This window comes from Takifugu flavidus, chromosome 1, assembly GCF_003711565.1.
Source record: "Takifugu flavidus isolate HTHZ2018 chromosome 1, ASM371156v2, whole genome shotgun sequence".
Lineage (NCBI taxonomy): Eukaryota > Metazoa > Chordata > Actinopteri > Tetraodontiformes > Tetraodontidae > Takifugu > Takifugu flavidus.
In genome coordinates, this window is record NC_079520.1 from 16859822 (window position 1) to 16886050 (window position 26229).

The window sequence follows — 26229 nt, forward strand, 5'->3', positions numbered from 1 at the left end:
TGTGTGGTGTGTGTGTGTGTGTGTGTGGTGTGTGTGTGTGTACATATAGTACACATAGTATATAAGTGTATGTTTAGGTGCAGAGAGTTTTAGTTATATTAGACTTAATGGTGTTTTGAATAAATCGTGCGAAAGTGAAACGCTGATAAAACAAACAAAAAACTAAGTGGGCGTCTCAACATTTGTCCACTAGAGGGAAGCACTACACAACCTCCGGAAATGAATTGAGAAACGTAATGATTTTTGTGTTGTCGTTGTTGTTTTTGTTGTCCCCCTCCTTTGATTGATTTTCTTCAGTTACGTCAAATATTCCAGCTGTTGTTAATCAATGCTAGGAACTTTATTATTGTTGTTGTCGTTGTTGTTGCTGTTATTTCTTCACATCATCATGTCCAATTGTGTCCAGTGAAGACTCTTGGGGGTAGGGAAGCTAGAGGGATGGAGGCAATGAAGTAGAGTCAGAGACACTCCGAATCTTCTTTAGAATCCTCATCCCAGAGCCGATGGACGAGCTGCTCAGCGAAGAGAGCAGGTCAACGCCAACATTGGACTGAAGGGGGCAGCAGAGCTCGGTTTTGATTATTCCAAAGCCGCCGCATCTATGCCTGCATCTGTCTGCAGTCGTCCACTCATCCAATCACAGCATCGCAGAGGACTTCCTATCTGGGTCACACAATAATCCTCGTGCAGTGTGTCAGAACTTTAATCCTCAAAAAACTTCAGACTTTTCATCAGATTTTTGCTTCATTTTGTCTATAATTCTAAATTATATTCTGGAATTTCAATGGTCGTAAATGTGGGTTCCAAGGTGGGAGCTGGCACCAATGAGTCCATGAGAATTTTCAAAGCTTACATAAAGCATTTTGACCAGATGGTGAATTTTAAAAATGTAACCTCGTGTGTTTGAGTTGTCCAATTTGCTATTGGTATGAGGACTAGACACAGAGCATTGAAAATGATACCACAGATTTTGCATGAAATGTATTGTTTAAAATGATCACGCAGATTGTCTTTGGACAGAGTTGAATTATTGCATCTGCCAATAAGCATCTGAAAGTAAAACAAACGAAATGTGAACAAACAACAAATGGTCACTCATGCTGAGATTCAGAGAAGCTGTATACAGATGGAAAAAAGTTCCAGGAGGTTCAAGCTGTCACTACAGTGCTCCAGCACTCTGAGGTCCAGACAGAAGCTTCTCCCCAGAAAAGACAACTGAGAGTAACTGAAGGACACTTGTCCACCAACTGTTGTCATCCGACCGGACAGAGGATCTGCAGAGAAGGACGTGATATCCTCCTACCCAGGAGTGCAAAGCCTGTGAAGATGACCCTGTAACTGCTGGCCAAGGTGCTTCCATAAGCACCGGGATCCTGAACTATTGAGGGTCTGAGGAGCAGCGCAAAGCTGCAACATGACATTCAAAACAATTGAAAGGCTTTGAAAGCCTGTCTAGTGCCCGCCTGTGACCTTCTGTGTCCTCCTAACTCGTGCTGCTTTCACCATGAACATGGAGACACGAGTAGAGAATAAGTGAAGAATGGACAGAATGATTCTCTGCCTAAAGAGAAAACCAGCATCAGCATCCTCAGCTAAGAGGCAACATAGACAGTGTCCATCACTGCAGGAACATCTCTTTTCTAAAGTGTTGATGAAAAAAACAAACTTTTTTCCCCTCTTTGACTTAATTTTCTGGTCTGGGTTCCTCGAGCTCTTTTTGAGGAAGGAGTCCCTGGAAGGAGATGTAGTGAGAGTTGCAGTAGACCGGGGGTTTGTTGGGGCAGGACTGAACCTGCTCCGGCTTCTGGGAGGTGAACGGATTTTGTCCACTGTCCCTGATGTGCATCTCCAGCTCTGTCAGTATGTGGAGGGAGGACTGGAGCTCCATCTCACTGGGGGGACCAAAGCAAAATCAGGGCTGATTAGATCATGATGATATGCAGCTTATGGAAGAGAACTGAGATGTTTAAGCAATAAAAGTGTCTACTACCACTCAAAGATGGAGAAAATGGATCATGCAAACAGACTCACCTGTACATTGTGAAGAAAGATGGGATGTTATAATCTCTGAGCAGGAGAAGAGTGGGCAGCCATCCTTCCAGCAGACCACGGTTAGCATGGAAACCTGCCACAAATCCACATAAAAGGCATCTGGTTTAGTTTGGCCTTGTCATGCTACCAGCACCCTATTTAAATATCATCATCCTTAAACAGTTTAAAGGATGCCTCCCAGAGGTTCCTCCAGGGAACTCCAAGATCACAAAGTCAAGCCTCGAAGCCAAACTGGCTTGTTTTTGTTTTATTTTCATTCCTTTCCTCCATTTTCCCCTCTAATTTTCAATCTAACCCTTGTGTGGTGTTTGGGAAAGTTCAAAGTTCAAAAGAAATAAAAGTCAGTAGTTTTGAAAAACCTTGCTTCACTTGTAAATTTGTTTCCACTCATCTTGATTTTAATTGATTTTCTTTATCATGTTTTAAATAATAAGTTATAAATGTGACCTAACAAAGGTAAAGGGCAAGTATTAACCATATATATTGTTTATACTGCCTGTAATTGGGATAAGGTAAACATCTGTTCAGTATTTTAACATAAAAGTGTTTGATTGAGGCATTAAAAGCCACAAAATGCAACGGGTCCATCAGACCCACAAACGCTGGCTGAGTAACAACAATAGGAGCATTACACAAGGGTTAAACTATTCTCACATTAACACTCTCAGTTTGAAATGTTGTTTGTTTGAAATGTAACATCCCATCAAACATGCAAATGAGCTGAAATCGAAAAACAACATTTTCGCTCTATTAATCTAGAACAGGCTGACTCTCTCTGCAGTGCAGCATTCTTCCTTCTGGACTTTTTTTTTTTGAAATTGTCTGTTAAATTCACACAGTCAGTGGGAAAAGTTCTCCTCGCCTAATTTAACGACCCCAGATTGAGACGGCGGGTGCATAATCCTGCGACAAATGAACATGCAGATGTTGCCTGACTGCGTTTGTTTGGAATAATTAGCATCTGTGGAGGCCCTGCACCACTGCTGCCAACTCCAGCCACACTGGAGTGCTGCTGTGTGTCTGCTGTCGACCTGCTCGTGCGTTTCCTGGTCATCAGCCCCACGTTGCATCTTTCATGCAAGATTCCAGCAGCGGAAAATACAAGAAAATACAAGATTTTAATGTGAATAATGCATGTTATGGCAGCAACATCCCCGGGGTTCCACTTCCCGTCGTGATGAAATATTTAACGGGGACCTGCTGGAGCTCGACTGACGAGGAGTGATACAGCGTGAGCGTTAATGACTGCAGTAATTGTGCGGCTTCAGAGAGAGCTGGAGCCCTGAGAAGCCTCTGCAGTGACGAGCGTCTGTTCCTCAACGAGACACCTCTGAGACGGATCCACCGGCTGACTACCTGTGGACCAGATCACCTTGATCTAACTGACAGTTGACATCACCATCCGGACTTTGTTGGTTCAAATGAACTTGTTTTACACAGAACCCACACACACACCCCCAGACACACACACACACTTTTGTCACTTCAAGTTAAACATCTCATGATGCAGCGCTCTGCCGGCCTTGACAGCCAGTCAGGTGGGAATTTATTTGCGGGATGACTAATTCCTGTATATTTAGCTCCAGAGATAGCTGAGATGGATGATCTGGATGAGGCTGGGTCGGTGACTTTATTGCTGCCCTGAAGGTTGCGGGGCTCGACGCTGCGAGTGCTGGACTGGTGTCAGGTTATGGCGGCACTTTGAAGAGACGCACGGCTGAACGGGGGGGGTGGGGTGGGGGGGGACTGGTAGTAGGCACTGCTGTTGTGCTCAGCAGATGCTAGAGGTCACAAATCATCTTTTAACTGTCGCCACCCGCTTAAAATCAAATCATGTTGGTGGAAAAATCGGACAGAAGAATCAAAATTGTGGCTTTAAATTCTCCATTGTGAAATAGACTTTTCATTATTCCTCCGACGGGCCTAAAGTACCTACGAACCAACACTCTTTTGGCCCTTCTGCGGGAGAGAATCTGCCAAATAAATTCCGTTGAAGAACAATGTTAGTTATTGTCCTCACCAGCCCCGTGTCTGAAAATAGGGACAGGAAATTGCAAAGTGTTTTTGCACGCACCAGCGTGGTTTTAAGCGTTCGTCATGGGAAGACTAGAAGGGCTCACCGACTCCTCTTTCAAATGGTTAACTTAATGACATTACGAATCTGGCAATCCAAGCCAAACGATTTTCCAGCTGCCCCCATTAATCGGCCAAATCCCCAGTAAAAGTCAAGCACTAATGAACGGACCCTGTCGGGTGAGTTATACGTCTCCTGCCGGCTCCGTTTCCTGATAGAGGCAATTGTTAAATGACCGTAAAGGGAGAGAAGTCACTGGTTCCCCAAGACAGCTGACCACTTCAGCTGAGTAGATTCTATTTATAGCAGCAGTGACTCCGCTCTTTACTGCCTGATTTAAAGGCATTCTGAGGTGAATGTGTCCCAGCCAAGCCATGATTTCAGGGCTTCAGCAGGTTTCTTTTACCTACCAGGATGAAATCCAACCACCAAGTCTGGTTTTGCTGCTTCCTCTTCCTCCACCACATCTTCCCAAAACTGATGGTAGAGACCCTTGTGTGCACTGATGTAGACCTGCTTCCTGGGGCCAAAGGCCCTCAGAGGAGGCCTCAGGATTGGCCCGTCCACCACCTCAGGTCCCACCATGACTACCTCCATACCCTGGTGTTCTGGGAACATGTGGGTCAGCTCGTCGCAGTCAGTCAGCCTGGCTCCCATGGTTTCATTATAGGATGCCCCCACCAGGTGGATGGTGAGCGGCTTGACATAGGGGTCAAGCCCAAAATGTTTCACGGCCACCCCGACTGAGAGAACTCTGGAGAGGAACTCGCTCTGAATTCGCCACACCGACTGACGCAGCTCCGAGTCGTCTGGCTTTGACCTGCTAGCGTTCTTCCAAATGGCTGCCATGTTGGGAGAGGACAAGATGGCATCCAGACGTGGAGTCAGGTCCCCCTGCATGGCAAACCAGTCCTCCCAGTTCCGCACCTCTGTCGCTGTCTTGGACCACGTCCCAGTGGGGAACGGGAGATCTCCTACATGGATTGAAGAAAACACGGGATAAGAGATGCGAAGCCCGGAGAACATTCATTAAGATTCAAACAAGCGCACAAATAAACACTGCGATCGTCAGTTCTGGTCTCTGGAGCATTTGGTTAGTGCAACATTTCGAAGTCGTGGCATTAATCAAGCTGATATTTTCGGATCTCCACTGCTGCCTTTCTCATTTCTCACCAGTGAAGATCAGCCACTCCACCAGCCTGTCAACGGCAACCAGACGCAGCGTCTTGCAGGCTCTTTTATGCTGGGGCCAGTCGACCCTCTGACACTCCTTGGTACAGTAGTATACATTCAAGCACCTGAAAGCACAGAAAAGCATCACGTGGCAAAGAAATAATCCACGGAAAGCGAAACCAATAAATGGATTCTGTCCTGCTCCGAGACATAAATAGTTGACTGGTTTGGTATTTACATGCCTGCCAGCATTTTCCTTGAAGCAGCTGAAACTGTTCTTTTGAGGTGACAGTGATTCCTATTCCATCCACTATAACACACACACTCCGACTCACACGAATGTGACCGAATAAAGAAAGGATTCAAACCCAGAACCTGCAAATGACTGTCAATAATAATTACAATGTGTTAGAGCTAATGACCTTCGTGGGTGTTTAGAGCTAAATAGCATATGCTAACGTACTTACATTGCAGACATACTGGTTATAGAGCCTGCTGAAAATAAACATGCTAACGCACTCAGAATGAGGATCATTTGCAGTATTTATATACGCTTATGGTGTTCACATAATGCATGTGTCCATGAAAGTATGAGAACATTACCTCAAAGCTCTGCTAGAATGTCCTCTGCAAGGGCACAAATAGCATCTCACATTCCTGTATGGCCATTCCTAATATACTATCCTGTCATCCAGCATCATACAAAAGCCTCCACAGAAGGAAAATTCTAGGATGCCACTTCATGGGTGCAGAGGTAATGTGTTGCAGCGAATGCCAGACCGCCTGTGTCAGCCTGTATCACTTTACTTTGGAGGCATGTGCTGCCTCGGAGACACCAACATTCTCATAAAATCAGGCATGTTCCATCCCATCGAGGACATTGGTTATAATCCACAAATTACAAGGAAAACAGGGATACAGCAGCGTACCTCTCACTGAGTAACACTCAAAGGGCCCCCTCAGTCACAATAAACAAGAATTCAAAGCAAAGATGAGGCGAGGACACAGAGTTCCTGAAGAAAACCAAGTGATAAAACATACGGTGAGCATGCAAAATATTATCTTCCCCACTCCTCCAGATAATCTCTGACATTGCGACGTTCTGAACCGTATTAAGCCACAGCTGATAAGCTGCCAAGTTTTCAGGGTGGATGAATCACGATCAGGGGACTTAGCTATATTTAAAACTGGCCGCTGTCCACCTCTGCAGAGCCGTCCACAGCCTGATGACCTCCCCTTCTGCTGCCGCTGATACGGCAGCTGTGGCTGGTAATGCTTCACACATGACGGCTGATGGGAGAAAATGTCCAAACAACATCCTGACCCCCACAAAGATCCCATTTCAGTCAGCGTTAATCAGTTAATGCCTGAATGTTGCAGAATGGTGATTCGTGTCAACACATCACTTTAAGAGGTGTCCTTCACTTGTGGCTTTGCACTCACTTGACGCAGCGTTTCAGCGCCTGTCCCTCGGCCAGATGCTCGGGCAGCTTGTTGCAGCTGGCGCAGAACTTAAACGTCTCCTCCATCTTCTGAAACATCTCCTTGTAGTTGCGGAAGGAGATTCCCTGGAGCTTTCCCCCAACGGCCGCCCTGTCGGACACATGTGCTCAAGGTTCAGTTGATCTGAACCTGCAACACTGGCATTAAAGGGAGCGCGGCGTAAAATGAACAGGTACCTGTATTCTCCATAATCCTTCATGTTCAGCTTGTCCAGGATCACCTTTGAGAGCCCGGGAACATTGGAGTCCAGAGAGTAAAAGCCAGACTGGTCAGAAAAGACACTGTCAGTGCCTGGAGTGAAGGATTGTGGGAGCGCTGGGATGTGGGATGCCATTCTGTAGCTTAAATTAAAAACAAACAAATAAACTCAGGAATGGAGAATACAAAATTAATACAGTTTAAGTAATGTTTAAAAATTTGTTAAAAATAAGCAATTCAAATATTTAAATAAGTATTTAGCCCATTGCTATGGCACTTGAACTATGCTGATGGCTAAACTGGTGTGTTGTGAAGAGCAGAGATGGGATTGTATCTGGAGAACACTGCAGAAGAAGATGCCTGAAAGCACCAGACGGCCTGTGAGAGATTGTTCTTTAAAGGTGAAGACAAAGGCTGAACTACTTGACTCTAAATGATCAAATATACGGGCGACTGATTAATGCTGCTGATCGACACGACTTTAGTCACCTGTTACAGGCTCTAACAGGAAGTGCACAATAAAGCTGCACTGTGGTCATTTCCTCAGCCAGGCAGTTAATAAAACCATATCACGGGTGGTTCGGGGGGGAAGATCAGATAAGCCTTTAAAGTCAAGGATCTTTCACTTAAACTGGTCTCAGGCCATGTGTCGCCACCCCCCAACACACCCCTACTGACAATGTGAACCATCAGATCCTCTGATTTATCTGTGTGCGCTGTGAGTCAGTGGGAGGTGAGCAGCAGGGGAGCCAGACTAGTCTGACAAATGAGACCAGGCAGGCCTGGAAACCTGGATCCTCCTTATAAAGATGGACAGTTCTGAGCCACACAAAGGCTTTTGCCCTCAGCAACCCGACAACAGAGAAACACAACAAAGGTCTCCATTTTGTTTTTGATCCTCCAGACGAGGACCAAAAGATGTTTTTGATAATGTACAATTTCTTAAAAGAAACCCAAAAAAATCCACAACAGTGCACAAGTATGAGTGGCAGGGACAAAGACCAAAACTACGCCTTTGTGTCGCTCACACACACTTGGTGAGGGTCTCATAACCAGGAAGATTGCAAACAAAAGCAAACTTCTTACAACAGTCTAAGGCTCCGGCTGGCATGTTCTTCCAGTTACATCACTGGTTGTTGAGAAAACTCTGGCGCAGACATTTCTGTCACCTGAGTTATGCACTTGGTCTGACAGACAGTAAGAAGGGAGGCAAGTGTGTGTATGTCAGCAGCTCACATGCTTCCTTCAGTCATTCTCCAGACTTGACTGGACATCTACTTGCTCAAAACATGTTTATCCTGATTTAGTTTCCTTTCATTACTTTGCAGCAGAAATCATTTCATTTCTAGAGTCCGAGATGTGGTCTATTCAGGTTAATCACAAGCATGCAGGCAGAGCTCACCGGGTCACTGGTACCTGTGGTTGAAGAACCTTATTCCTAGGTGGTGTGCAGTGATTGACGGTTCTGGCTGTTGTCACCCGAGGACTTTCCCCCGCGTCTGTGCTGGGGTCAGTAAAACTTATAACCGTGGTTCCACACAGGTGGAGGGTGGGGGTGAGTGAGGAGGGAAGGAAGTCGGATGGATCGGGGAGGAGTTTGGGCCTCGGAGGCATTTGAGGGTGCCAAAGAAAAGGAGGACAGGGGAAAATGGGGAGAGGAGTTGGAGACTGAAAAATAACACAAATAACTGGGGCACAATCTGATATCTGCCAACAGGAACCAGCGATCACAACGATGATAATGTTTCAGAACCAATAAAGGACTGCATATTTCATTCTTTGCATATAACGATTCAGATAGAATCTTTTACTACATCTACCATCTGTTCTGCTGAAATTAAAGGATCCTCTTCATGCAAAATAAATGCTAATCTAATACAAACAAACCCTCCACCCCAGATTTATGACAAATACCGTCTTATAATTTAAAAAAAATTTATTTGGTCCATTAGAACCTGAGATTGAAAATTAAACATACATGTTTGTACATATATACCCATTTCTCCCCCCAAAAGATCAATAAAATATATATCACATTCATCAGTTTCACTTTTTCAGCATTATGTTGGAGTTTTATTGGTTCCACTACCATTGTTTTCTTTTATTTTTAGTAGTTCAAAAGGGTCAGTATATTTTTTTAGTTTTTTGTGGTTTATGTCAACAGACTCGACAATGAAGGAAGGAGACAAGGATGCTTTTCTTTCCACCAGCAGGGGGAGCCCTGAACGAACAGACGGGCCTTCGACTTCAACCTCACAGGAGGAAGAGGAAGTTCAACGGGCACGAGCTACGAGCCAATTAGACATTTATCAAAACAGAAATAGATGTAACAAGAATGTCACAGAGTTGCGAAGTGAACAAGCAGTGTCACTGAATTTTGTGGTACCTAATTTGCAGACGTTTCACGGCAGGTTGAGTCTTTGACCCTCTGGGTTTAAACTGTAAATCGTCACATTCCTTCATCTGTAAACCATCCCATCAACATTCAACACATTTCATTGGACAACAGGGCTGCAAATCATTTACACAAATAAATTAGACACAAAGTGGGTGCACACACTTTCACACAGGGGTGACAGACATATGAAAGTGGTTTTCTTTCTTTGGAAAACATATTTACACAATTAACATCAGCATTTGATGTAGGGCTGCAGTAGTTTCTCTTAAGAACTGTTAGACCGCAGGCTTTCAGGACACAGTGCTGCCACTTTCACCAATGACGCTAACAACAGGGGTGCTACAGTCTTTGTGCAGTCCTGATCTCAACCTTAACACATCTGAAATGCACTTCTCACACTCAAAAAACTAAAATCTGTATTGTTGTATAGACATTTTCCAGGTTTCAAGTTTCTCCATATTCGGATCAATAATAACACCAACTGTCAGTAAAGTCTTTTACTTTTAGCGATGTTTTAACGTACCGCAGCGAGCATCTTTCCCACCTCCGTTTCAGCATCTCTTTTTGAGAGGTGAGAGATGCTCTGTAAAACAGAAGCGATGGCTGTTTTAGGAATCTGGGAGCAGATGGGACACAGAGAGAACCAACACAACAGCTACAGGCCAGCCATCAGTGAAAACAATGTAGCTCAAACTGCGAGAGAACTGCAGTTTTTAGTGTCACGACATGTCTCAGGGGTCCGCTTCTTTTCTCCCTGACAAAACGGTTATTTATTATTAAATGAGGACGCCGCCAGATGCTCATGCTGCACCCAAGCACGCGCGCGCGCACACACGCACACAGACGCACATGGTCCCTGACCTGCCAAAGTAAACTCGGCAGCTGCTCTTCAGAGCTCCGCTATGGCAAACCTTCACAAAAGCTATTGTAAGACTTTCCGAGCATACGTAAGTGTATAAACCCACGGGTAAACTGATGTACTGGCGATAGTTCAATATTTACTGTCCACCAATACTGAAAGGATAAAACAGACGTGAATCTAGAGAGATTTAGATTCAAAGATGTAAACTGACAACTGAGCTTTCTAAGATAGACCAGGGAGAGAATCTGCAGTTACAACTCAAACTATGACAGGGAGCAAATAAATCAAGTACCCATTTATGTGTCAGTCAGGAGAAATTGCCTGTTAGTCTACCAAGCCAGGGGAGTGAAAATTCTCTTACGTGCCACAAAGTAAAACCTGTTATGACAACACTGCACACAGCACTAGAACCGAGGGGGCGAGCAACATCGAAGAACGAGCAGTGCGGCTTGCCGGCCGACATCTCCAAATCCTGCCGTCTCCTCCAGCCGAGATTACTGGGTTTGGTCCTGATCTCGAGAGATGTTGAGACAGGCTAGCAGTGATGAAGATGAGGAGCTACAGACAGTAATGTGTGAGTGATGGCTTTCTCTGTGACCTCCAAAACAGAAATATGCACAAATTGACAAAATATTGTATAAAATGAGTATGACTGATGCACATATTATAAATGAACACGTAGGACAGAAACCAGGATTTGGGTTTGGCTTGCAAGTACCATAATAGGGCTTGGTAGGTAAACTCTCTCAGCCCAAAGTCTACTGGTTGCTAGCTGTGCTCATGGACGACATATGAGTTATTGTCTGAACGCTGCACGGGATTGGCTCACAGGCTGGAAAATGGCTCAGTAGTTACGGCGCTCGAAACTCCGGATTGTTTCCAAGCATATGGGAAGAGAGGGAGGGCAATACCTGTTCCATATACAGCACCTGTACAAAAAAATATTTGTCCGTGGAAAACTGGACCTCTTCCCTTGTTTCATCCTGACATGGCACATCCGTTTGGCAGGGGAGTGAGCACAAGCCAGCTGAAGAGGTGTATGGAGCAGGTGAGGACGGCGGATAACTGCTGTTTGCATCTTTGTTTCTGAGGGCTGCTCTTGGATTTCCAGATTTTCCAGTGGTCTGACAGAAGCGGAAAGTCTGTGCTGGAGATAGCAGGCGGTGGTCATAGCGGCCTAGGCCGGTGCAGGCCATCAATATCAGGGGTGAGCTGTGGACTGTGGGTAGCCTTGGTGGGGGTCCAGTCTCCGAGAGAGGCCTGGGCTGCTTTACGGTGAGCCAAGCGGTGGGTGATGGAGAAGCCAGCGTTTCCTTCCAGCTGTGACAGCACCACCAGCACCTGCCTGCAGAGGGAGGTAAAGACAAAAAGAAGAGCTTTTTCAACCAAGTGCTTTTCAAAAATCTGTTAAAATGTTTTCTCCGTTTCATTGAAAATAAGAGACTGTAAAATTTAAGGATAAAGAAGAGAGTTCAACCAAGCATTTGAATAAAAATACTGCAGTCTAGACTTTACACTTCACTCTGTAAAACACAGTTCTGAAAACTAAAAAGGATGACCCAAGGGCAAAAGAAACACAAACTTGGTATTTGTCTGAAAGGAAGTTCTGAAATAATAATATCATCTGTGCCGTTGTTGCTGCATCAAAGTAGGTCATGAAAATCATGGAGACTGTATATATCTGCTGTTATGGAATCAATTCAAAGATTCTAGAACTTTGGTTGGATTTGGGAAACTACTGGAAGACACAGATCGATTCATTAGCACCGAGAAGCACCTCTGAATCGGTCTGGCTGAGTGACAATATGAGAAAACAAAATGAGAAAAGTGTTTCCATTAACCTCATCACACCTCTGCAGGATTAATGTGTTGGCCTTGATATTCTTACCTAACAGTGAAATAGGTTTCCCTTCTGCTCATAGTCACTGTAAAGCATTCAGAATGGCATACTACACTGCTGGATATAAAAAGAACGCTGAGGCTGCATCGATGTACCTTCCGTCTGGTGATGTCACTTCCTTTGATTTGACGAAAGTTTAAAACCCATAAATTCACATGCAAGTGTGCTGCAGCAGACTGTGACCTTTAAGTGGCAGATATCCAAACTCAAGAATATCTGATGATTTTTAAACAATTCCATTATGGGGGTGATATAAGGATGTGGGAGGAAACAGAGGCTGGTATATCTGTGACAATGCACAAGAAGGATGTATCTTCTGGCATCATCGCATTCATACAAACCTGTTGAATGAGTTGCTTTCTACACCTCTACCAGATTTTCACATTTTCCCTTTTTCTTTAAAATGTATACTATGCCAGAAGAAGTGAGACAGCACCTGTGCAACGGCGGAACGCTGTCGATGGTCTTCAGACTGCCACGTGTCGACACCACATTGAAACTGTCAGTGCAGTCACAGGAAACGTGGAGGTAGTATTTTGGGTGGCGGTTCTCCACCACCACGATGAGGCCGGCCCATCCGTGGGTCAGGTAGTAGCACGTCATTCCTTCACGGCCCTGGGAGCACACACAGCAGATGCAATCAGACACGCAGAAGATGCCTGCATATGATGTGATGATTTGTTGCTGTCGACACAATATAGGCTGAGGCTGCACTGCATTGTTGTCGTTTAGAAAAGAACAGACTAAAGTTTAAATGGCTAAATTATGTCAGTGATAGCTGGCATTCAAAAAAAAGAAGAAAAGTCAAGGAATGGTTCATGGGAAGACAGAAGATGTGAATCAAGAGGAGGGGCGTCTCACCTCGTGCCGTTCGCCCTTGTTTTCCGTCAGCAGGATGATGGCATCTGCTAGTGTGGTGGCAGTGGCCTCCACCTGCTCCACCATCACTTGTCTGGAGCTGTAGATTGCTAGGATGTAGCCAGGGAAGTCCTGGCTGGGTCGCCGTGCTGCTCCACTGGTGGGGCTTGAGACTGGGAAAAAAAGTCAAATTCCATTAATAATTAAATTCTATACATTGGTTTGACTCTTACAAAACTGATTTGTGAGGAAGGCGCTGAATCTCTGTGTGGATTATTTAGTACACCTACTGGGTGTGGGTGGGCCTCCTGCACCGCTGATGTTCATTTGCCAGTGGTTAAAGGCGCAGCACACGACGGCGTACTCCCCCGGCTCCAGCATCACATCGCAGCCTACGAACTTCTTCACCGCCCGCTTGCTGTGGGCCAACAAGCGACCGAGAGTCATCTTGTTGCTACTGCCGAAAGAGGCACGAAAGACCATGATGCACAGGTCCAGCAGATGGCTGTCGGCCGTGTCTGAACGCCTGTTGAGACGGAGCGAGTTGAAGTTGGGTCAGGGCCAAACAGACCAGTTGGGAAGGAACAAAATTAAAACTTTCAAAAACAAATAAAAAAAGGGGGTCTGGTGTGTTTACCTGCTTCCCTCCTGGAAGAGAGCAAACTCCAGAGCAGTTCTCTCCAGCACAGTGAGGGCTGTGACGGTGACCGGGCCGCTCGCCTTGCTGGGGAAGCAGCCCTGCAGCCTCACCTCCTGCCAGTCAGAGTGGATCTTGCAGATGTCCACGGAATCAAAGTACCTGTAGGAAAAGATGGACGACAGAACAGAGCATATTTTGAGAAGAGGGCACCATCGCTGCATGTTTCCAGATGTGCGGAACCCTCTGTTCTTTTGAAGCACTGAGCGAATCTTTCTCCCTACAGCTTTGAGTCTATTTATATTCTTCACAAGGAACTTTTTACATCAGCATAGCCCCTGAGGCTGCTGCTGTACAAACACCATTTACCCCACTGACACGACCCACCTCTTCTTTTAAAGGGTGAGGTACCCAGAGAGACGATCCGTTTCAAGCTCTGAACCGTTCTTTTCTTGTTTCCTCAATTTGAAACAATCACGATCAAGAAGGAAAGAGAAGTTCCACACGCTTTAAGAGTATATTTTGTAATTGAGAACAATTCCTGCTTTTCTAGAAATGAATATAATTTCCCTTTTACCGTTTACAAAAATCAATAAGAAGCTCCAACACAGGGTGAGCACTTGTCTTTTTCCTCTTTGAAGCAAGGTCTGGGCAGACTCGGGCTGAGGCATTCTCACACAACACACTACTGTGATTATATGCCGCACGGAGAAAACAATAAAAAGAAGACAGATGGGATCGTTGTCTAGGCTGAAGGTATTTTTCAAGTTTGGGTTGTTCCGGAGGACAGTGAAGTCGATTCTGCTGGACATGCTGCTCCTAAAAATAATTACCGGTAGGTGAAGGGAGGCTTTTCCATCAGAACTGTACACCAGTGATTGAATATCAAAGATGGCCATTGTGGCCCAGTGTAGCATCCACAGCCTCACGGTTGTGTGTGAGCAGTAAGCATTTTTGAATGTTGTACACAACAAGAGTCTACAGTCAGGAAATCAATACTGTAAGTCCAACATCCAATCACTGCTGTTAACCACAAGTGCAATCCATGATGCACATGTACCTCTGAACCTGTGAAATGAATTGGCTGGAGGACCCACTAACTGATTCTAGCAGAGGTATTCCTTGTTCCCCACCCTAATCCTTTTCTGACCTTGTAGCACAGGGTTTCATCAGGCAATAGCATTTCATTATGTTTCAGATTTATTTTGGTTTTCAATAAAGCCGTTGGCAGCAACCGTGTTTAGTGACCTCTACAGGGGTGACAGGCAGGCATCGAGAAAACACTTCCCAATACTTCTTGCTGTCTCAGTCTGGATGACGGGATTAATCAAATATGACAAAACATTGAGCAATGACAAACCTGAGCCTCCACATGCAGTTGCTGGAAACCAAAACTATCATTATAACATAACATCAGCGTGCTACAGGAACTAAGGTATGTCGCATTTTTCAACAAATATTATATTTTGAAAACTCACTCTTTCTCAAAACTAGGTGGCTGCGAAGCTCCAGAAAGGCAGTTGATTACGAAGCCCTCGATAATTACACAGTGTATTATGACAAATTTAAATAGAGCATTTGATTGCTACTTCTCTAGTACTCATAAAACTCGTTCATAAAAGCTTCAACATTAGCACCTTTAAGTGGCTGGAGTGAAACCATTTTCCTTCTCCTTGCATGAATGATCTTCTATGAGACTTACTGTTTGCCCATTAATCCCCAATTGTTGACAGACAATGCAGTGCTATTTGCTCACGTATTTGACTGCTAGGAGGAGGAATGATGTTATTAATTGAAAGAAACCCACCCCCAAAAAAACAACCACAAAATCCATAATCCTTTTTTTTGCAAATGGACTGACAGATAAGATGGAAGACTCATTACTACACTAGACTTTGCTTTTTATATGACAGAAACACCGATATTTGACAAAGAAAATACAGAATTGTTTAGAATAAAACCTGCTGTGTGTTTTTTCTTTATCATTTAAATGGATAATTAAATGAAATTGTTATTTTTTTATTGTATGGTGCCTGGATATTCCATGTGTATACATGCTGAATGAATCAAATAATTGAATAAGATTGTTTTTATTAATGTTGGCTAGCAACAAACACCCTGAAATCTCAAGTAGGGCACCAATTTGCCTCCAGTGTCTGCCGTCACTTATTCAAAACACTGTAATCACTATAACAAGGGCGTATAGCTGTTATCAAATCTGAACTGGCACTTGATCTTCATTCGTAATTATGGTTTCCAAGGAGCCATAAATCTTGTCATCAGCATCACAAAAGGTCACTGACTTATCATCATTATTGGACAATAATTTAAAAACCTGAAGAGGTCGCTGCCTTTTTTTTATGACAACTGGAAAACTGGTTAAAAAAATATCAACAACAAATCGATTACTAAATGCAATAAAATAGAACACGATGAATGTAATTGTTGCAGTGCAGTTTAAGGGAGACAGCGGAATAAAAAAAACAACAACCATAGAACAAGTGAAAATCTTTCTAAACATAATTCTTACTTTATAAAGTCAGTGTATTCCATCCAGAAGACACCCTCGCTGCTACCATGGGCCATCAACTCGTGGCGCAAGTGCTGAGGCCAGTCTGTCCACTCATCTGACCAGCTGCCATTCCAGGAAAAGCGACCCCAGGGGTTCCGCAGCCGCAGTAGTCTGATGTGGGGGCAAAGATTGACAAGCAGCGATGAGGGTAACTCAAATGAACAGCTAAATACCAATAACGTATTGACATTTAGGTCATGCAGACATAACCTCATCTTACAGGTGCCTGTAACTGCCATCTCTATACATTCTAAACAGCATATTGTAAAGTTTTTACATTCAAATATAAAGAGTGGGTGAATTATTTACTCCATGGTGCTTTTCAGATTTATAGCTGGTCTTAACGTCATCTTACTGGTAGAACTGTAAGAAGCCTCTGCTGTGCAGCCTGACAATGGAAGCAACCATGCTTAAAGGGATCAAACTGCTCTGATATGCATCCTCTCTCCACCCTGTGAAGCTTTTCATCGTGCAAACACCTTCACGCACGAATTTGCTATTCCATTAGTCCTTTAAAATGGCTGTAAATCAGAGGCCAGACTTGGTTTCTTTTCAAGATGGTGAAAGGGAAAATTTACATTTAGAAGAAATGCAGGTGGAAGAACTAAACTAAACTAAAACGACAGGCTTTCATCACTTGTCTTTTACCTGTAACCCTGTACATCTCGCACATCCAGGACAGAATAGGCATGTCGAGGCCGCAGACCCAAAGACTCATAGACAGCATCGTCAACTTTCATGTTGCCTCCTCCACAAGATGCACCCATCAGAAACCTGACAAAAGATTCCACCAAAAGACAATTGATTTAAGTAATAAAAAAAATTCTCCAAGCTTGTCTGTCAAATTACTGACCATGTTAATATTTCTAAGAAAACGGTCTATTTACTACCAGAACAGCAGATACTGTATCTGTAGTCAAAACCCCATCAATCCCCTGTTTTACCCAGCCTCCTTGGAGCTTAGCATCTTGGCCCAGATGAGGTCTGTATCAATGGGCTCCTCCCGAGGGTTGGTAGAGCTCACTTGGAGCATGAGGGAGTCACAGGGGGCCCCTGTCAGTGTGGCCAGACCTTCGATGGCACGCCCTGCCTGCAGGGCGAAGTAGGAGCCGTGGAGTTTGGCCAAGGCCTTCTCAATCAGCGCCACCCATAGCTGCTTCCTCTGGGCCTGGAATGATAGGAAACAGAAAAGGAAATATTTAGTCAAGTTAAGCCTGTCAGGATATTCAGCTTTAGGGTGTTACTGCCTCTGATCATAATAACCCTGTAGAAACAGAGTGGTCCTTCTGTCATATGGTTTCCTGCTTACAGGATACCCTCTGTTAAACACAATGTGTCATTCTGGTGATCAACTTGACTTTGAATTTTTGCTCTTGTGCATTTGTCAGGCTTTGCTTGACTGTATCTTGTTTGTAGTATTACGCAATAATTCATTTATCCTGTAATTGATCTGTGCTATCTAGGCTGTATAAAAGCTCTTTTGACATGTGATATTCTCTATTACGTCACAGCATGGCTGTAATCATCTAAATGAAAAGGGCTATTCGTAAGGGTAATAAAAACAGCTCACAGATACTCCTTACAGATAGATTAAACTTCAATATACTGTCCTTGGACGCTCCTATCATTTCCTTTCAAAGAGTAAAGCCACTAATGGCATTACATCAGACTCTGTAATGTGAATGTGTTTCTATTGTCAAAATGTTGAATTTTTTTTTCTCATTTCCCCCTTTTCCTGACCTGTGAGAAGAGGAGGTACCCGTAGTCGTCGCAGGGCAACATGTCGTCGACCAGCACAGTTGTCCATGTCCCGTCTTTGCATAACCGAACCTGGTAGGCCCCCTCAGGACAAATGGTCCTCGTGATCATTACCCTCTCTACGAGCTCAGGACGCTCTGCAAGCACAGCAAGTGCACTCAGGAACCTGGGGGGGATCATAAAACCAAGTTAGTGCACAGGAGGGATGATTAGAAGACTGTGACTGAGAGAAAATGCAGACACAAACTGAATTAGGTCGTAAAAGGAAATGTAGATGGCTGAGTGCATTCCCATTTTAGCCAAAAATACCGCAGATGGAAAGACTGTCAACTGGACAACGAGTCGGGAACATAAAGAAGTCAAATTGAAAGGACAGGCAGCAGTTGAAAGAAAAATCCAGTCAGAAAAGTTTTGCTCTTTCCTGTATCGCCCTTTTTGACATTAAATTACACTTGAGGAGTTGGGCGTCTGCCCATTATTCATCTTGGAGCCAAGACAAACTGGATCACTTCATCTAATTACTTTGCAAGAGAAAGTAGTTCATTAAAAAGAGAAGTATGGATACAGAGGAAAATGCTAATTCCTCCCACAAGAGGAATGCGGCTGGGGACACAAGGATCCTACATAAAAGGGAATATATTACATTTATGAACAGTACTTCATCTGGAAATATGAAATAAGACAATACTGACTGAATTTATTTCACTCTTGCTGTAAAATTCACCTATTTGCCTCTCTTAGTTATTGCTGATTCTCAAACATCAATCTCCATTTCATACGTATTAAACTTTATCCCTCCTCTCGGGATGAGAAACCACTCAGCCACGATAAACCCCTCAAATTTAGATGCAGGTCTCCGTGTGGTAATGATGCTCTAATGTCAGGGTATCATTGTCTGCTGTCAGTGGCCGGATGCAGGGAGCTGCTTTGTTTGCTGGTTTAACAGGACACGAATGTGTGTGAGCGTGTTTATCTGTCTGAAAGATGAATGAGTTACATTCTGCTGGAAGAATCTGGCTCAAGGGAGGGACAGGCTTTGATCGGCTGTGTGCTACGAATTGGGGCAACTTGTGAATGATTGTTCACTGTGTGTGCAGACTGCAGATGACAACATACAATATAAATGTATCCTGAAGAAGGCAGCTCAAGGGCAGGGAGATATAGCACGTGCCCAGAGTCACATTGCTGTGGATGATCTCCACACCCGGTGAGTCTGTCCAATCTCAACCCACTTCCTTTTCTCATTGACCTTTTTTTGGTGCTTCACTGGCTGTTCTAACACCTTGCTTTAGTGTCCCCAGACAGTCTGATTTGGACATAGGTAAGGTTGGTAGATGTCCTGTGTGTCCTTGGTTTGGGTGCAGACAGCATACCAGCAGTTTCCCAGCAGCCCTTGCAAGATATCGGAGGGTCTCGGCGTTCGGAAGACAGACCACTTGACGCCTCGGTCTTTGAAGTTGCTGCAGTTGATCTCATGGGGACGGAGCCACTTTTTGATTCGCTGCTGGACACTGTCGCCCTCAGGAAATCCCACGGAGTGGGGTCCTGGGGGGAAACTGTCATCCACAAAGTTCACAGAGTTCTGAGAAAAGATGAGAGGAAGGAAATGTGATGGAAGTGAAAATAAAATACATGTAGTCACAGTTATTTTAATTTCACTAGATTAAAACAATGACTTACTGATGACTGTACAGCTGCTACTGTATTTGATAGAGAAGCAAATCAACTTTTCAAATATAGCCAAAGAAGGTGGGAAGTGCACTTAACCTTTTGAGAACTAGACGTCTCCTCTATTTGCATGTATGTCCCCATAGACACAGGGGTCTTGAGAGTTTAAAGCTTTTTAAACAAGCCTGAATGGCACTTTATATAGGGCACGCCAGTATATAGGGCACGCATTTGAATGCTTTCACCATACAACACACTGCTTGGTGGGGAGATGACACAGTATATTCAGAAAAACACATAGGCAACACACCTCTACGCAAGAAACCAAGCAACATGGATAAACTAACAGATCTAGACACCCAATCTGTCACACTATCGCCCATCTAAAACTCCAGCACAGAAACCGAGAGGGCCCATAGACACATACGCACACAACACTATCTGGTTTCCTGCGTCAGCTGTTGTGGTTGGCAAATGAGGACAGGGGGTGTTTGTGGCCACCCTATTGGAGGCGTACAGTGTAAGCATTAAAGTGTCTAATGAAGGTGAACGTGAAAGAGATAGACAGTTAATTCAAATTAGCTGTAACTTCAGTGTCGCAGAAAGAATATCTAATTCAGTCACTAGATATGCTAAGGATAAATGACTGGCTAATGAATAAACCAAGAGATCCTGATGCTACTGGAAGTGTATGGTACATCCCAGCATGTTCATGTATACCATCCATTTCATGTCAGAACAAAACTGCTGCTGTTAAAATGCCTTCATGTGCTCTCATATCAATGTATGAGTGGCTTCTGCTGAGTCACAACGAAGACACGATGCACTGCAGTCCACCTTTGAAGAAAACGCTGCTGGTGGCGCTGTGGGAGGCTGACTCATTCCCAGGGCTCTTAGTTATTTGATAGAAGATATTCACAAACACTGTGGTCTTCAAGAGTCAGTGGCCTAGTCTGAATTTTCAGAAAAAACAATAACACTGCAGCGGTTCTTGTAAAGTGGAATATTACATTTTCCTGTGGTTTATATTGCAGTTTTATGCCGTGCAATAAACTCTTGTCGACTGCCTTCATCTCTGATTCTATTCCTTGGCATGTGACAGCCTGCAAACTAGATGATGAACCAATTCACAGCCGAGCAAAGAAAACACCTGCCTGCCTACCATCTTACTACATAATGGTCTTTGTTCAGGATAGAAACACGAAAGTCCACACGAAAACATGTGGATACACAAACAAAAATACAGCCGGATTTCTTAATATTCCTTCACATTTAATCCACAACAGTTTTCTATTCTGTGGAGAAAAAAAATTGTTAAAGTATTCAAAAACCTGCAGGCAATGTGAATTTCATGCAAAATCTCAGGAGTGGTAACCCAAGCAACAAGTCTAAAGTCCAAAACAACAAACAAAAACAAACAAAGCCAGTCTGTTACTATGGAGCATTTTGTAGCTCCCTAAGTAAGCAATATGAAAAAGAAACACAGGATCCTGTTCCAGTCATGCTGGGATTTACACTTCCCTGACGACACTGGTGGCTGTGAGTAGCATTTACTTGACTGGCACAGAGCAGATGCACACAAGCTGTGGGGCTTTGGCGTCAAGCAAACACAAACCTGCTGCTCCTCAAACCAAAACAATTAGAAAATTAAGGAAGCAAAAGAGGTTACATTAACTAATGAGAAAAAATGATCCATTTAAACCTCACCCACAGCAAAAGAAATTCACCCACTTACACAGTGTGTCATCAGCAACTCTTTCTGCAATATTCCACAGAAAAACCTTAGGTAATCAGCAAACAAGCAGCTAAAACCGTACTCTCATGTCGTGTAAAACATGCCTTGTGAAAGGGAAACCAAAAGCCCTCATCATTTTTAAACTGGAACAACTGACGTCTAGGTGGCTGACATTTAACAAGACTAATGCCTCTGCACTGACATTTCTGACCCGGTTCTTCTGTAAACCCCAAAATCCCACGCTATCGTGGTTGATGCCATTAGTGACTGAATTCACTCCAGGGAACCAGATCTTCTCTAACTCTGCTACTAAAAATAGGACAGCCCCACGTTCACCTCAGCACACTAGCGTATCGACTGCTGCTACACTGGAGGACCGAGGAAAGGCAATTTAGAGGGGGTGGGCTGCAGATGGACATCATGTGAAAAGCATGTTTTCATATACATCTTAAAACAAAACCCAAAACCAACAGATGAATATGTAGAGACAGATGTGATGAGGGAGAAAAGCAAAAAAAGGAAGGTGAAGAGGGAAACGCACTGTGCTGATAAGAGAGAAACCTGGCTGTAGATAAATATTTGTAGGTGATAAGAAAGATGATAAAAGAGGAACACGTTTTAAAGCCAATTGGGAAAGGAGCTTAAGATGGGATCTCAGATCGTTTGTTCCTACTGAGGCAACTTCTCTCCTCCCACGCTCACAGCAGTGAGCCCTGTGACTTTCAAAGATGCCATTAATAATGTATGGTGAAGCTCACTTCATGCTATTGTAACGTGACATGTCAGAGCACTGTCGCAGTGTGTAGGGCACAGAGGTAGGAGGGCGCATTCTGATGATAAAGAGCATTTTAAAAACAAATGTATTTTTAAACGGTCTCCATTTCTTACTGAGAGGCAATACAAACAACTCAATCAACTATATGAAAAATGTATTAAAAAGTGTCAAAGAACAAGAAACGTGAGTAAAGTACCACAGAGATGCAGTACAAGGCTGGCAGATCCAGTAGGCTTGTCGGTGGCACCAGTGGTCTCAAACCTTTCTAAATCTTTAAATATTAAATGTCAAGGCAACAGCAAGGGCCAACAAGCTTGGTACAGCAGCAAAGTAGGATTATTACTGCTGCTGAAACAATTACACCTTTCCTGTATATTAGTAGAGCAAAGAACTAAAGCTGCTAATTACCGAGTATTAATGTATTACTGACGTTTGAGAGTTTGTGCTTTGGAATGCGTTTTCTCTCTGCAGAGAAGAAAAACAAGCTCAGCAAACTGTCGTTCTCATGACATCAAACCGCTGCTCCTTTGCATGCACACAGAGAAAGCAGATACATCTGCACATGTGATGCACAGCACCAAAGCTTCTATTCTCCAGATTAACAAAATAAACCTGAAATTTCTCTTCAAATGCGCTGGTAACGAGATACGTTTTCATTTACTCATTAAAAATGTTGCAACGTTGCTCTACACTGTTGGAACCTGGTCCGTGACAAATTAATAGTCTATGAATAATAGATAAAGCAAATCCTAATTACATTTCCTGAACAAACATTCACATATCTATGTATAACTGCTCAACCTTTTTTAAGTCTCACAAAATATCGATACACAATGTTCAGTAAACCGAAATCTTCAATTTCCTTAAGTACACGGATGCAAAAAGCAGAGGCAACCTTTGCTAAAAGAAACTGCATTGATGCTTTGGTTTTTCCGGTGTAGTTCATGTTGGGGAGTTGAATAGAAAGTTGAAACACCTCTTTAATATGAGCTGAACATTGTGATGACACTTATTAAAAGGAAAAGAATTTGGGTCTGAACAGAATAAGATATACACCAATGTCTGAACTTTGTTACTTGAGTAACAAAGGGAGGGCACATGGAAACGCTGACAAATCTTATTAGCATTTATATGAAATCAGCGATTAAGAGTGTGGAAAATAATGTTGGTGCCACGACAACCATGACATTTATAATGACTGAAAGGCACCGTGCACACTGCGATGCACAAATTGAAGTTCAAGCAGATTTACTTTGCCAATAATTCAATGGACATTCATCAAATGGAAATGATGGAGAGAAAGAAAACCTGGTTACAGAACATTAACTTATTAATGCAACAACAAATAACCAATATGGAGGAATAGGAACTCCTTTAATTAATGCCATTTATTATCTTGTGTCAGAGAGACATTGCATGGCTTCCGAAACCAAGGTTTTTGCTTACCTCTCTGCAGAAGCTGACGATGTTCTCCCACAGTTCTTTGGCCTCACCCTCGTCATTTCTCCGACGTGCCTCAACGTGCATACTCTCCCTTCTTTTCAGTGGCTTGACCACCTTCCTGAGGGTGAGGTACTGCTGGGGGGTGTGGCATGCTGCACAGTTCTTGGCTTTCGTGTCATTGAGCAGTGTACAGGCTGGGCAACTCCACTGTCCTACTTTCTCTTGTAGATTCAGAGAGGAGGAAGAGGAAGAGCTAGAAGCAGTGGCGGAGGAGGAAGCAGGGTAGGCTCGGCCATGTTTCCGTGCCTTATGTCCCGAGGAGGACGCAGTGGAGGAAGGTGCACAGGTGCATGAAGGGAGGCCACAGTGTGTGCAGCAGCGGGGCAGCGGGACCTGCTGCTCCTGAAAGCCATGCAGCTTAGAAGAACCACAGGCCGAACACTTGGGGGCGCCTGTAGGGTTGCGCAACGTGCACTTGGAACAGGCCCAGGTGCTGAAGTCAGGGCTGGAGGGGCTGGCTGGGGTAAAGCGCACCGTCTCACATCCTACCAGATCGATAAGATCAGCACCAGCTCGCGATGATCGGCATGCTTCGCACTTTGACAAGCTACCTGGGTTGGGTACTGAGCAGCCAGGGCACTTCCAGGTGGAGGAGACTGAAGAGGCAATAGGAAGGTGAGGGGTCAGTGGATGATGAGATTCTTCTTCTTCCAAAATACTGAGGCGCTTGCTGGGGTGTGAGGGCTCTTGGGGTTGGGCGTGTTTGGGCTTGGCTGGCCGTTGTGGTCCCGGCTGGGGTGGCACGCTGGTGGGTGAAGGGGACGTTGGACTTGGAGTGTTCCCAGGGTTTGGTGACCGTCCTGGAGGGGGAACCTCTCTCCTACTGCGAGGCACAGGGTTATTTTGGAGGGATGAGGTAAAAGATGTAAAGGGAGAGGAGATGGACTGTGAAGAAACATGTGCAGGTTCTTGAGTGTCACATGGAGGAGTTGGAGGAGAGTCATCTGTGAGGTCTATGAGCAGCGGGGCAGAACCCGCTGTGTGAACGGGAAACCCTTGTACTGGCGTGCGTACCTCAGGCACCACCAATGCTTCTGGGGGGATTTTAGGCAAGGACAATTTCCTGGGCCCACCACAGGCTGAGCATGACACTGCCACAGGTGTGTTGTGAAGTGTGCAACGAGGACAGGCCCAGCCTGAGTGCTGCCGCTCTGGTCCGACTACCTCTCCATTACTTTCAGGATTGCTCTCAGATCGTCGTAGAACTTCCTCCTTTGCAGCATGCTGCCCATGGGGTTCGAGCTTTACTGTTGGGGTGACAGTAGGTGTTGGGTGTTCAATCGGGAGGCCATTAGCAGTGGCAGCTATAATGGTTGTGGGAGGTGTGTGAGTAGCAGGGGACTGTCCGTAGCCACAGATGGAGCAGGCTCCAGATCCTTGAGGATTGTTGAGCGTACAGCGAGGACAAGCCCAGCGATGCTCCTCAGTGCTGCTCAGGCGCAGAATTTGATTAAGGTCAGGTTTCTGCCGCGGCGCTTCGCAGATGGAACAGCGAGGTGCGGCACCGGTGTTAAGAAAAGTGCAGCGTCCACATGACCACTCGCTGCCTCGCACCGCCGCAGCCATGGAGCCAGGAGAGTGAGAATGGCTGGAAAAGAAGAAACAACGGTAAAAACACATGCAACATTCACCTGACTCATAATAGTTTGAAAAATAGAACAGTATTGAAAGTGCAAATGGTGAGTCATATAAAGGAATTTCAATCAGCAAAAAAACCAATTACGGTATAACAAACATTAAAAACTTTTTTTTTTTTTTTTTTTTTTTTTTTTTTTAAATTAGAGAGTACCTAGAGCACAAAGAAGAAAAACAAACTGAATGCATGCTTCTGGTCAGCTAAGGATGATTAAAGACATCAAAGGAAGGAAAGGAAAACCAGAATGGGAAAAAGATTAGCTAGCGCAAAAAGAGAAAAATCAAATCTCCATCCTAGGGACTCTGAGGACAGTAAATCCATATACAATAGCCACATGATTAGGAAGATGGGAAATGGAAATAGAGCAGAGAAAGAGGAGACATAGAGGAGAAGAGGCCGCTCGTCCCTCAGAATACTAAGGAGGAAGGTGTCCCTTCCTTCTGACTGACACTTATTAGAATGAAAATCCACACGAGATCTTCCCCACTTCATATTAGCACTTTTACCGGTTGAATGCTAATGATGGAAGGCAGCTTAAGGTCACATTTTACAGTATTTTTAGTGCTTGAGTAATAATTCTTGCAGTTGATGATACTTATTTTATAAATTAAACTTTTCCACATTTGAAGTTTCAGTACAAATACGGTTGCATCGATGTAATGATGTAACACAAAAAAACTCAGATTTACACCACAATGAGATCGCTTCAGGCAGGTCAAATGTAGATGTGCACAATGGGAGAAAGGAAACATAACCTGCATTATGTTTAGGTTTGGACTCTTGTTTTATAACAGGTCAGAATATATAACTGATGTTGCAGGATTTGAACAACTTCAGACAGTAGCAATTCAGAAGCTTTGGAAGCTGACAGGTTCTAGCCAGACAGGCCACACTGTTAAGTTCCACCACCTACACAAAATACCCCAA

At 44.2% G+C, this 26229-nt stretch overlaps 2 protein-coding genes across 7 annotated transcripts in view; both read right to left on the bottom strand.

Annotated features, from left to right (window-relative positions):
* Nucleotides 1-687: 687 nt before the first annotated feature.
* LOC130527071 (putative protein MSS51 homolog, mitochondrial) lies at nt 688-8794 on the bottom strand. 3 transcript variants are annotated; one of them, XM_057035188.1, is made up of 8 exons: nt 8403-8794; nt 6979-7143; nt 6743-6892; nt 6502-6618; nt 5300-5424; nt 4537-5100; nt 2032-2125; nt 688-1892 (listed from the first exon to the last, which is right to left on the bottom strand). In XM_057035188.1, exons 1-8 carry the CDS (start codon nt 8612-8614, stop codon nt 1685-1687), a joined length of 1635 nt encoding a protein of 544 aa, XP_056891168.1. In that variant the 5' UTR covers nt 8615-8794; the 3' UTR covers nt 688-1684. The 3 variants fall into 3 exon arrangements, with proteins under 3 accessions (XP_056891168.1, XP_056891188.1, XP_056891179.1); XM_057035208.1 differs by having other exon boundaries at nt 8417-8556; XM_057035199.1 differs by lacking the exon at nt 6502-6618.
* A 124-nt stretch (nt 8795-8918) lies between these two features.
* capn15 (calpain 15) overlaps nt 8919-26229 on the bottom strand; it is a 28199-nt gene continuing 10888 nt past the window's right edge. For all 4 annotated transcript variants that reach the window (XM_057035164.1, XM_057035155.1, XM_057035149.1 and 1 more), the window contains exons 2-12: nt 23610-25254; nt 19359-19567; nt 17968-18151; nt 17172-17395; nt 16876-17001; nt 16186-16338; nt 13656-13817; nt 13309-13544; nt 13022-13191; nt 12597-12775; nt 8919-11605 (exon numbers count right to left, since the gene is read on the bottom strand). In XM_057035164.1, the coding sequence (XP_056891144.1) occupies nt 11428-11605; nt 12597-12775; nt 13022-13191; nt 13309-13544; nt 13656-13817; nt 16186-16338; nt 16876-17001; nt 17172-17395; nt 17968-18151; nt 19359-19567; nt 23610-25232 (3444 nt within the window). In that variant the 5' untranslated portion in view covers nt 25233-25254 and the 3' untranslated portion in view covers nt 8919-11427. The remainder of the gene's footprint in view (nt 11606-12596; nt 12776-13021; nt 13192-13308; nt 13545-13655; nt 13818-16185; nt 16339-16875; nt 17002-17171; nt 17396-17967; nt 18152-19358; nt 19568-23609; nt 25255-26229) is intronic.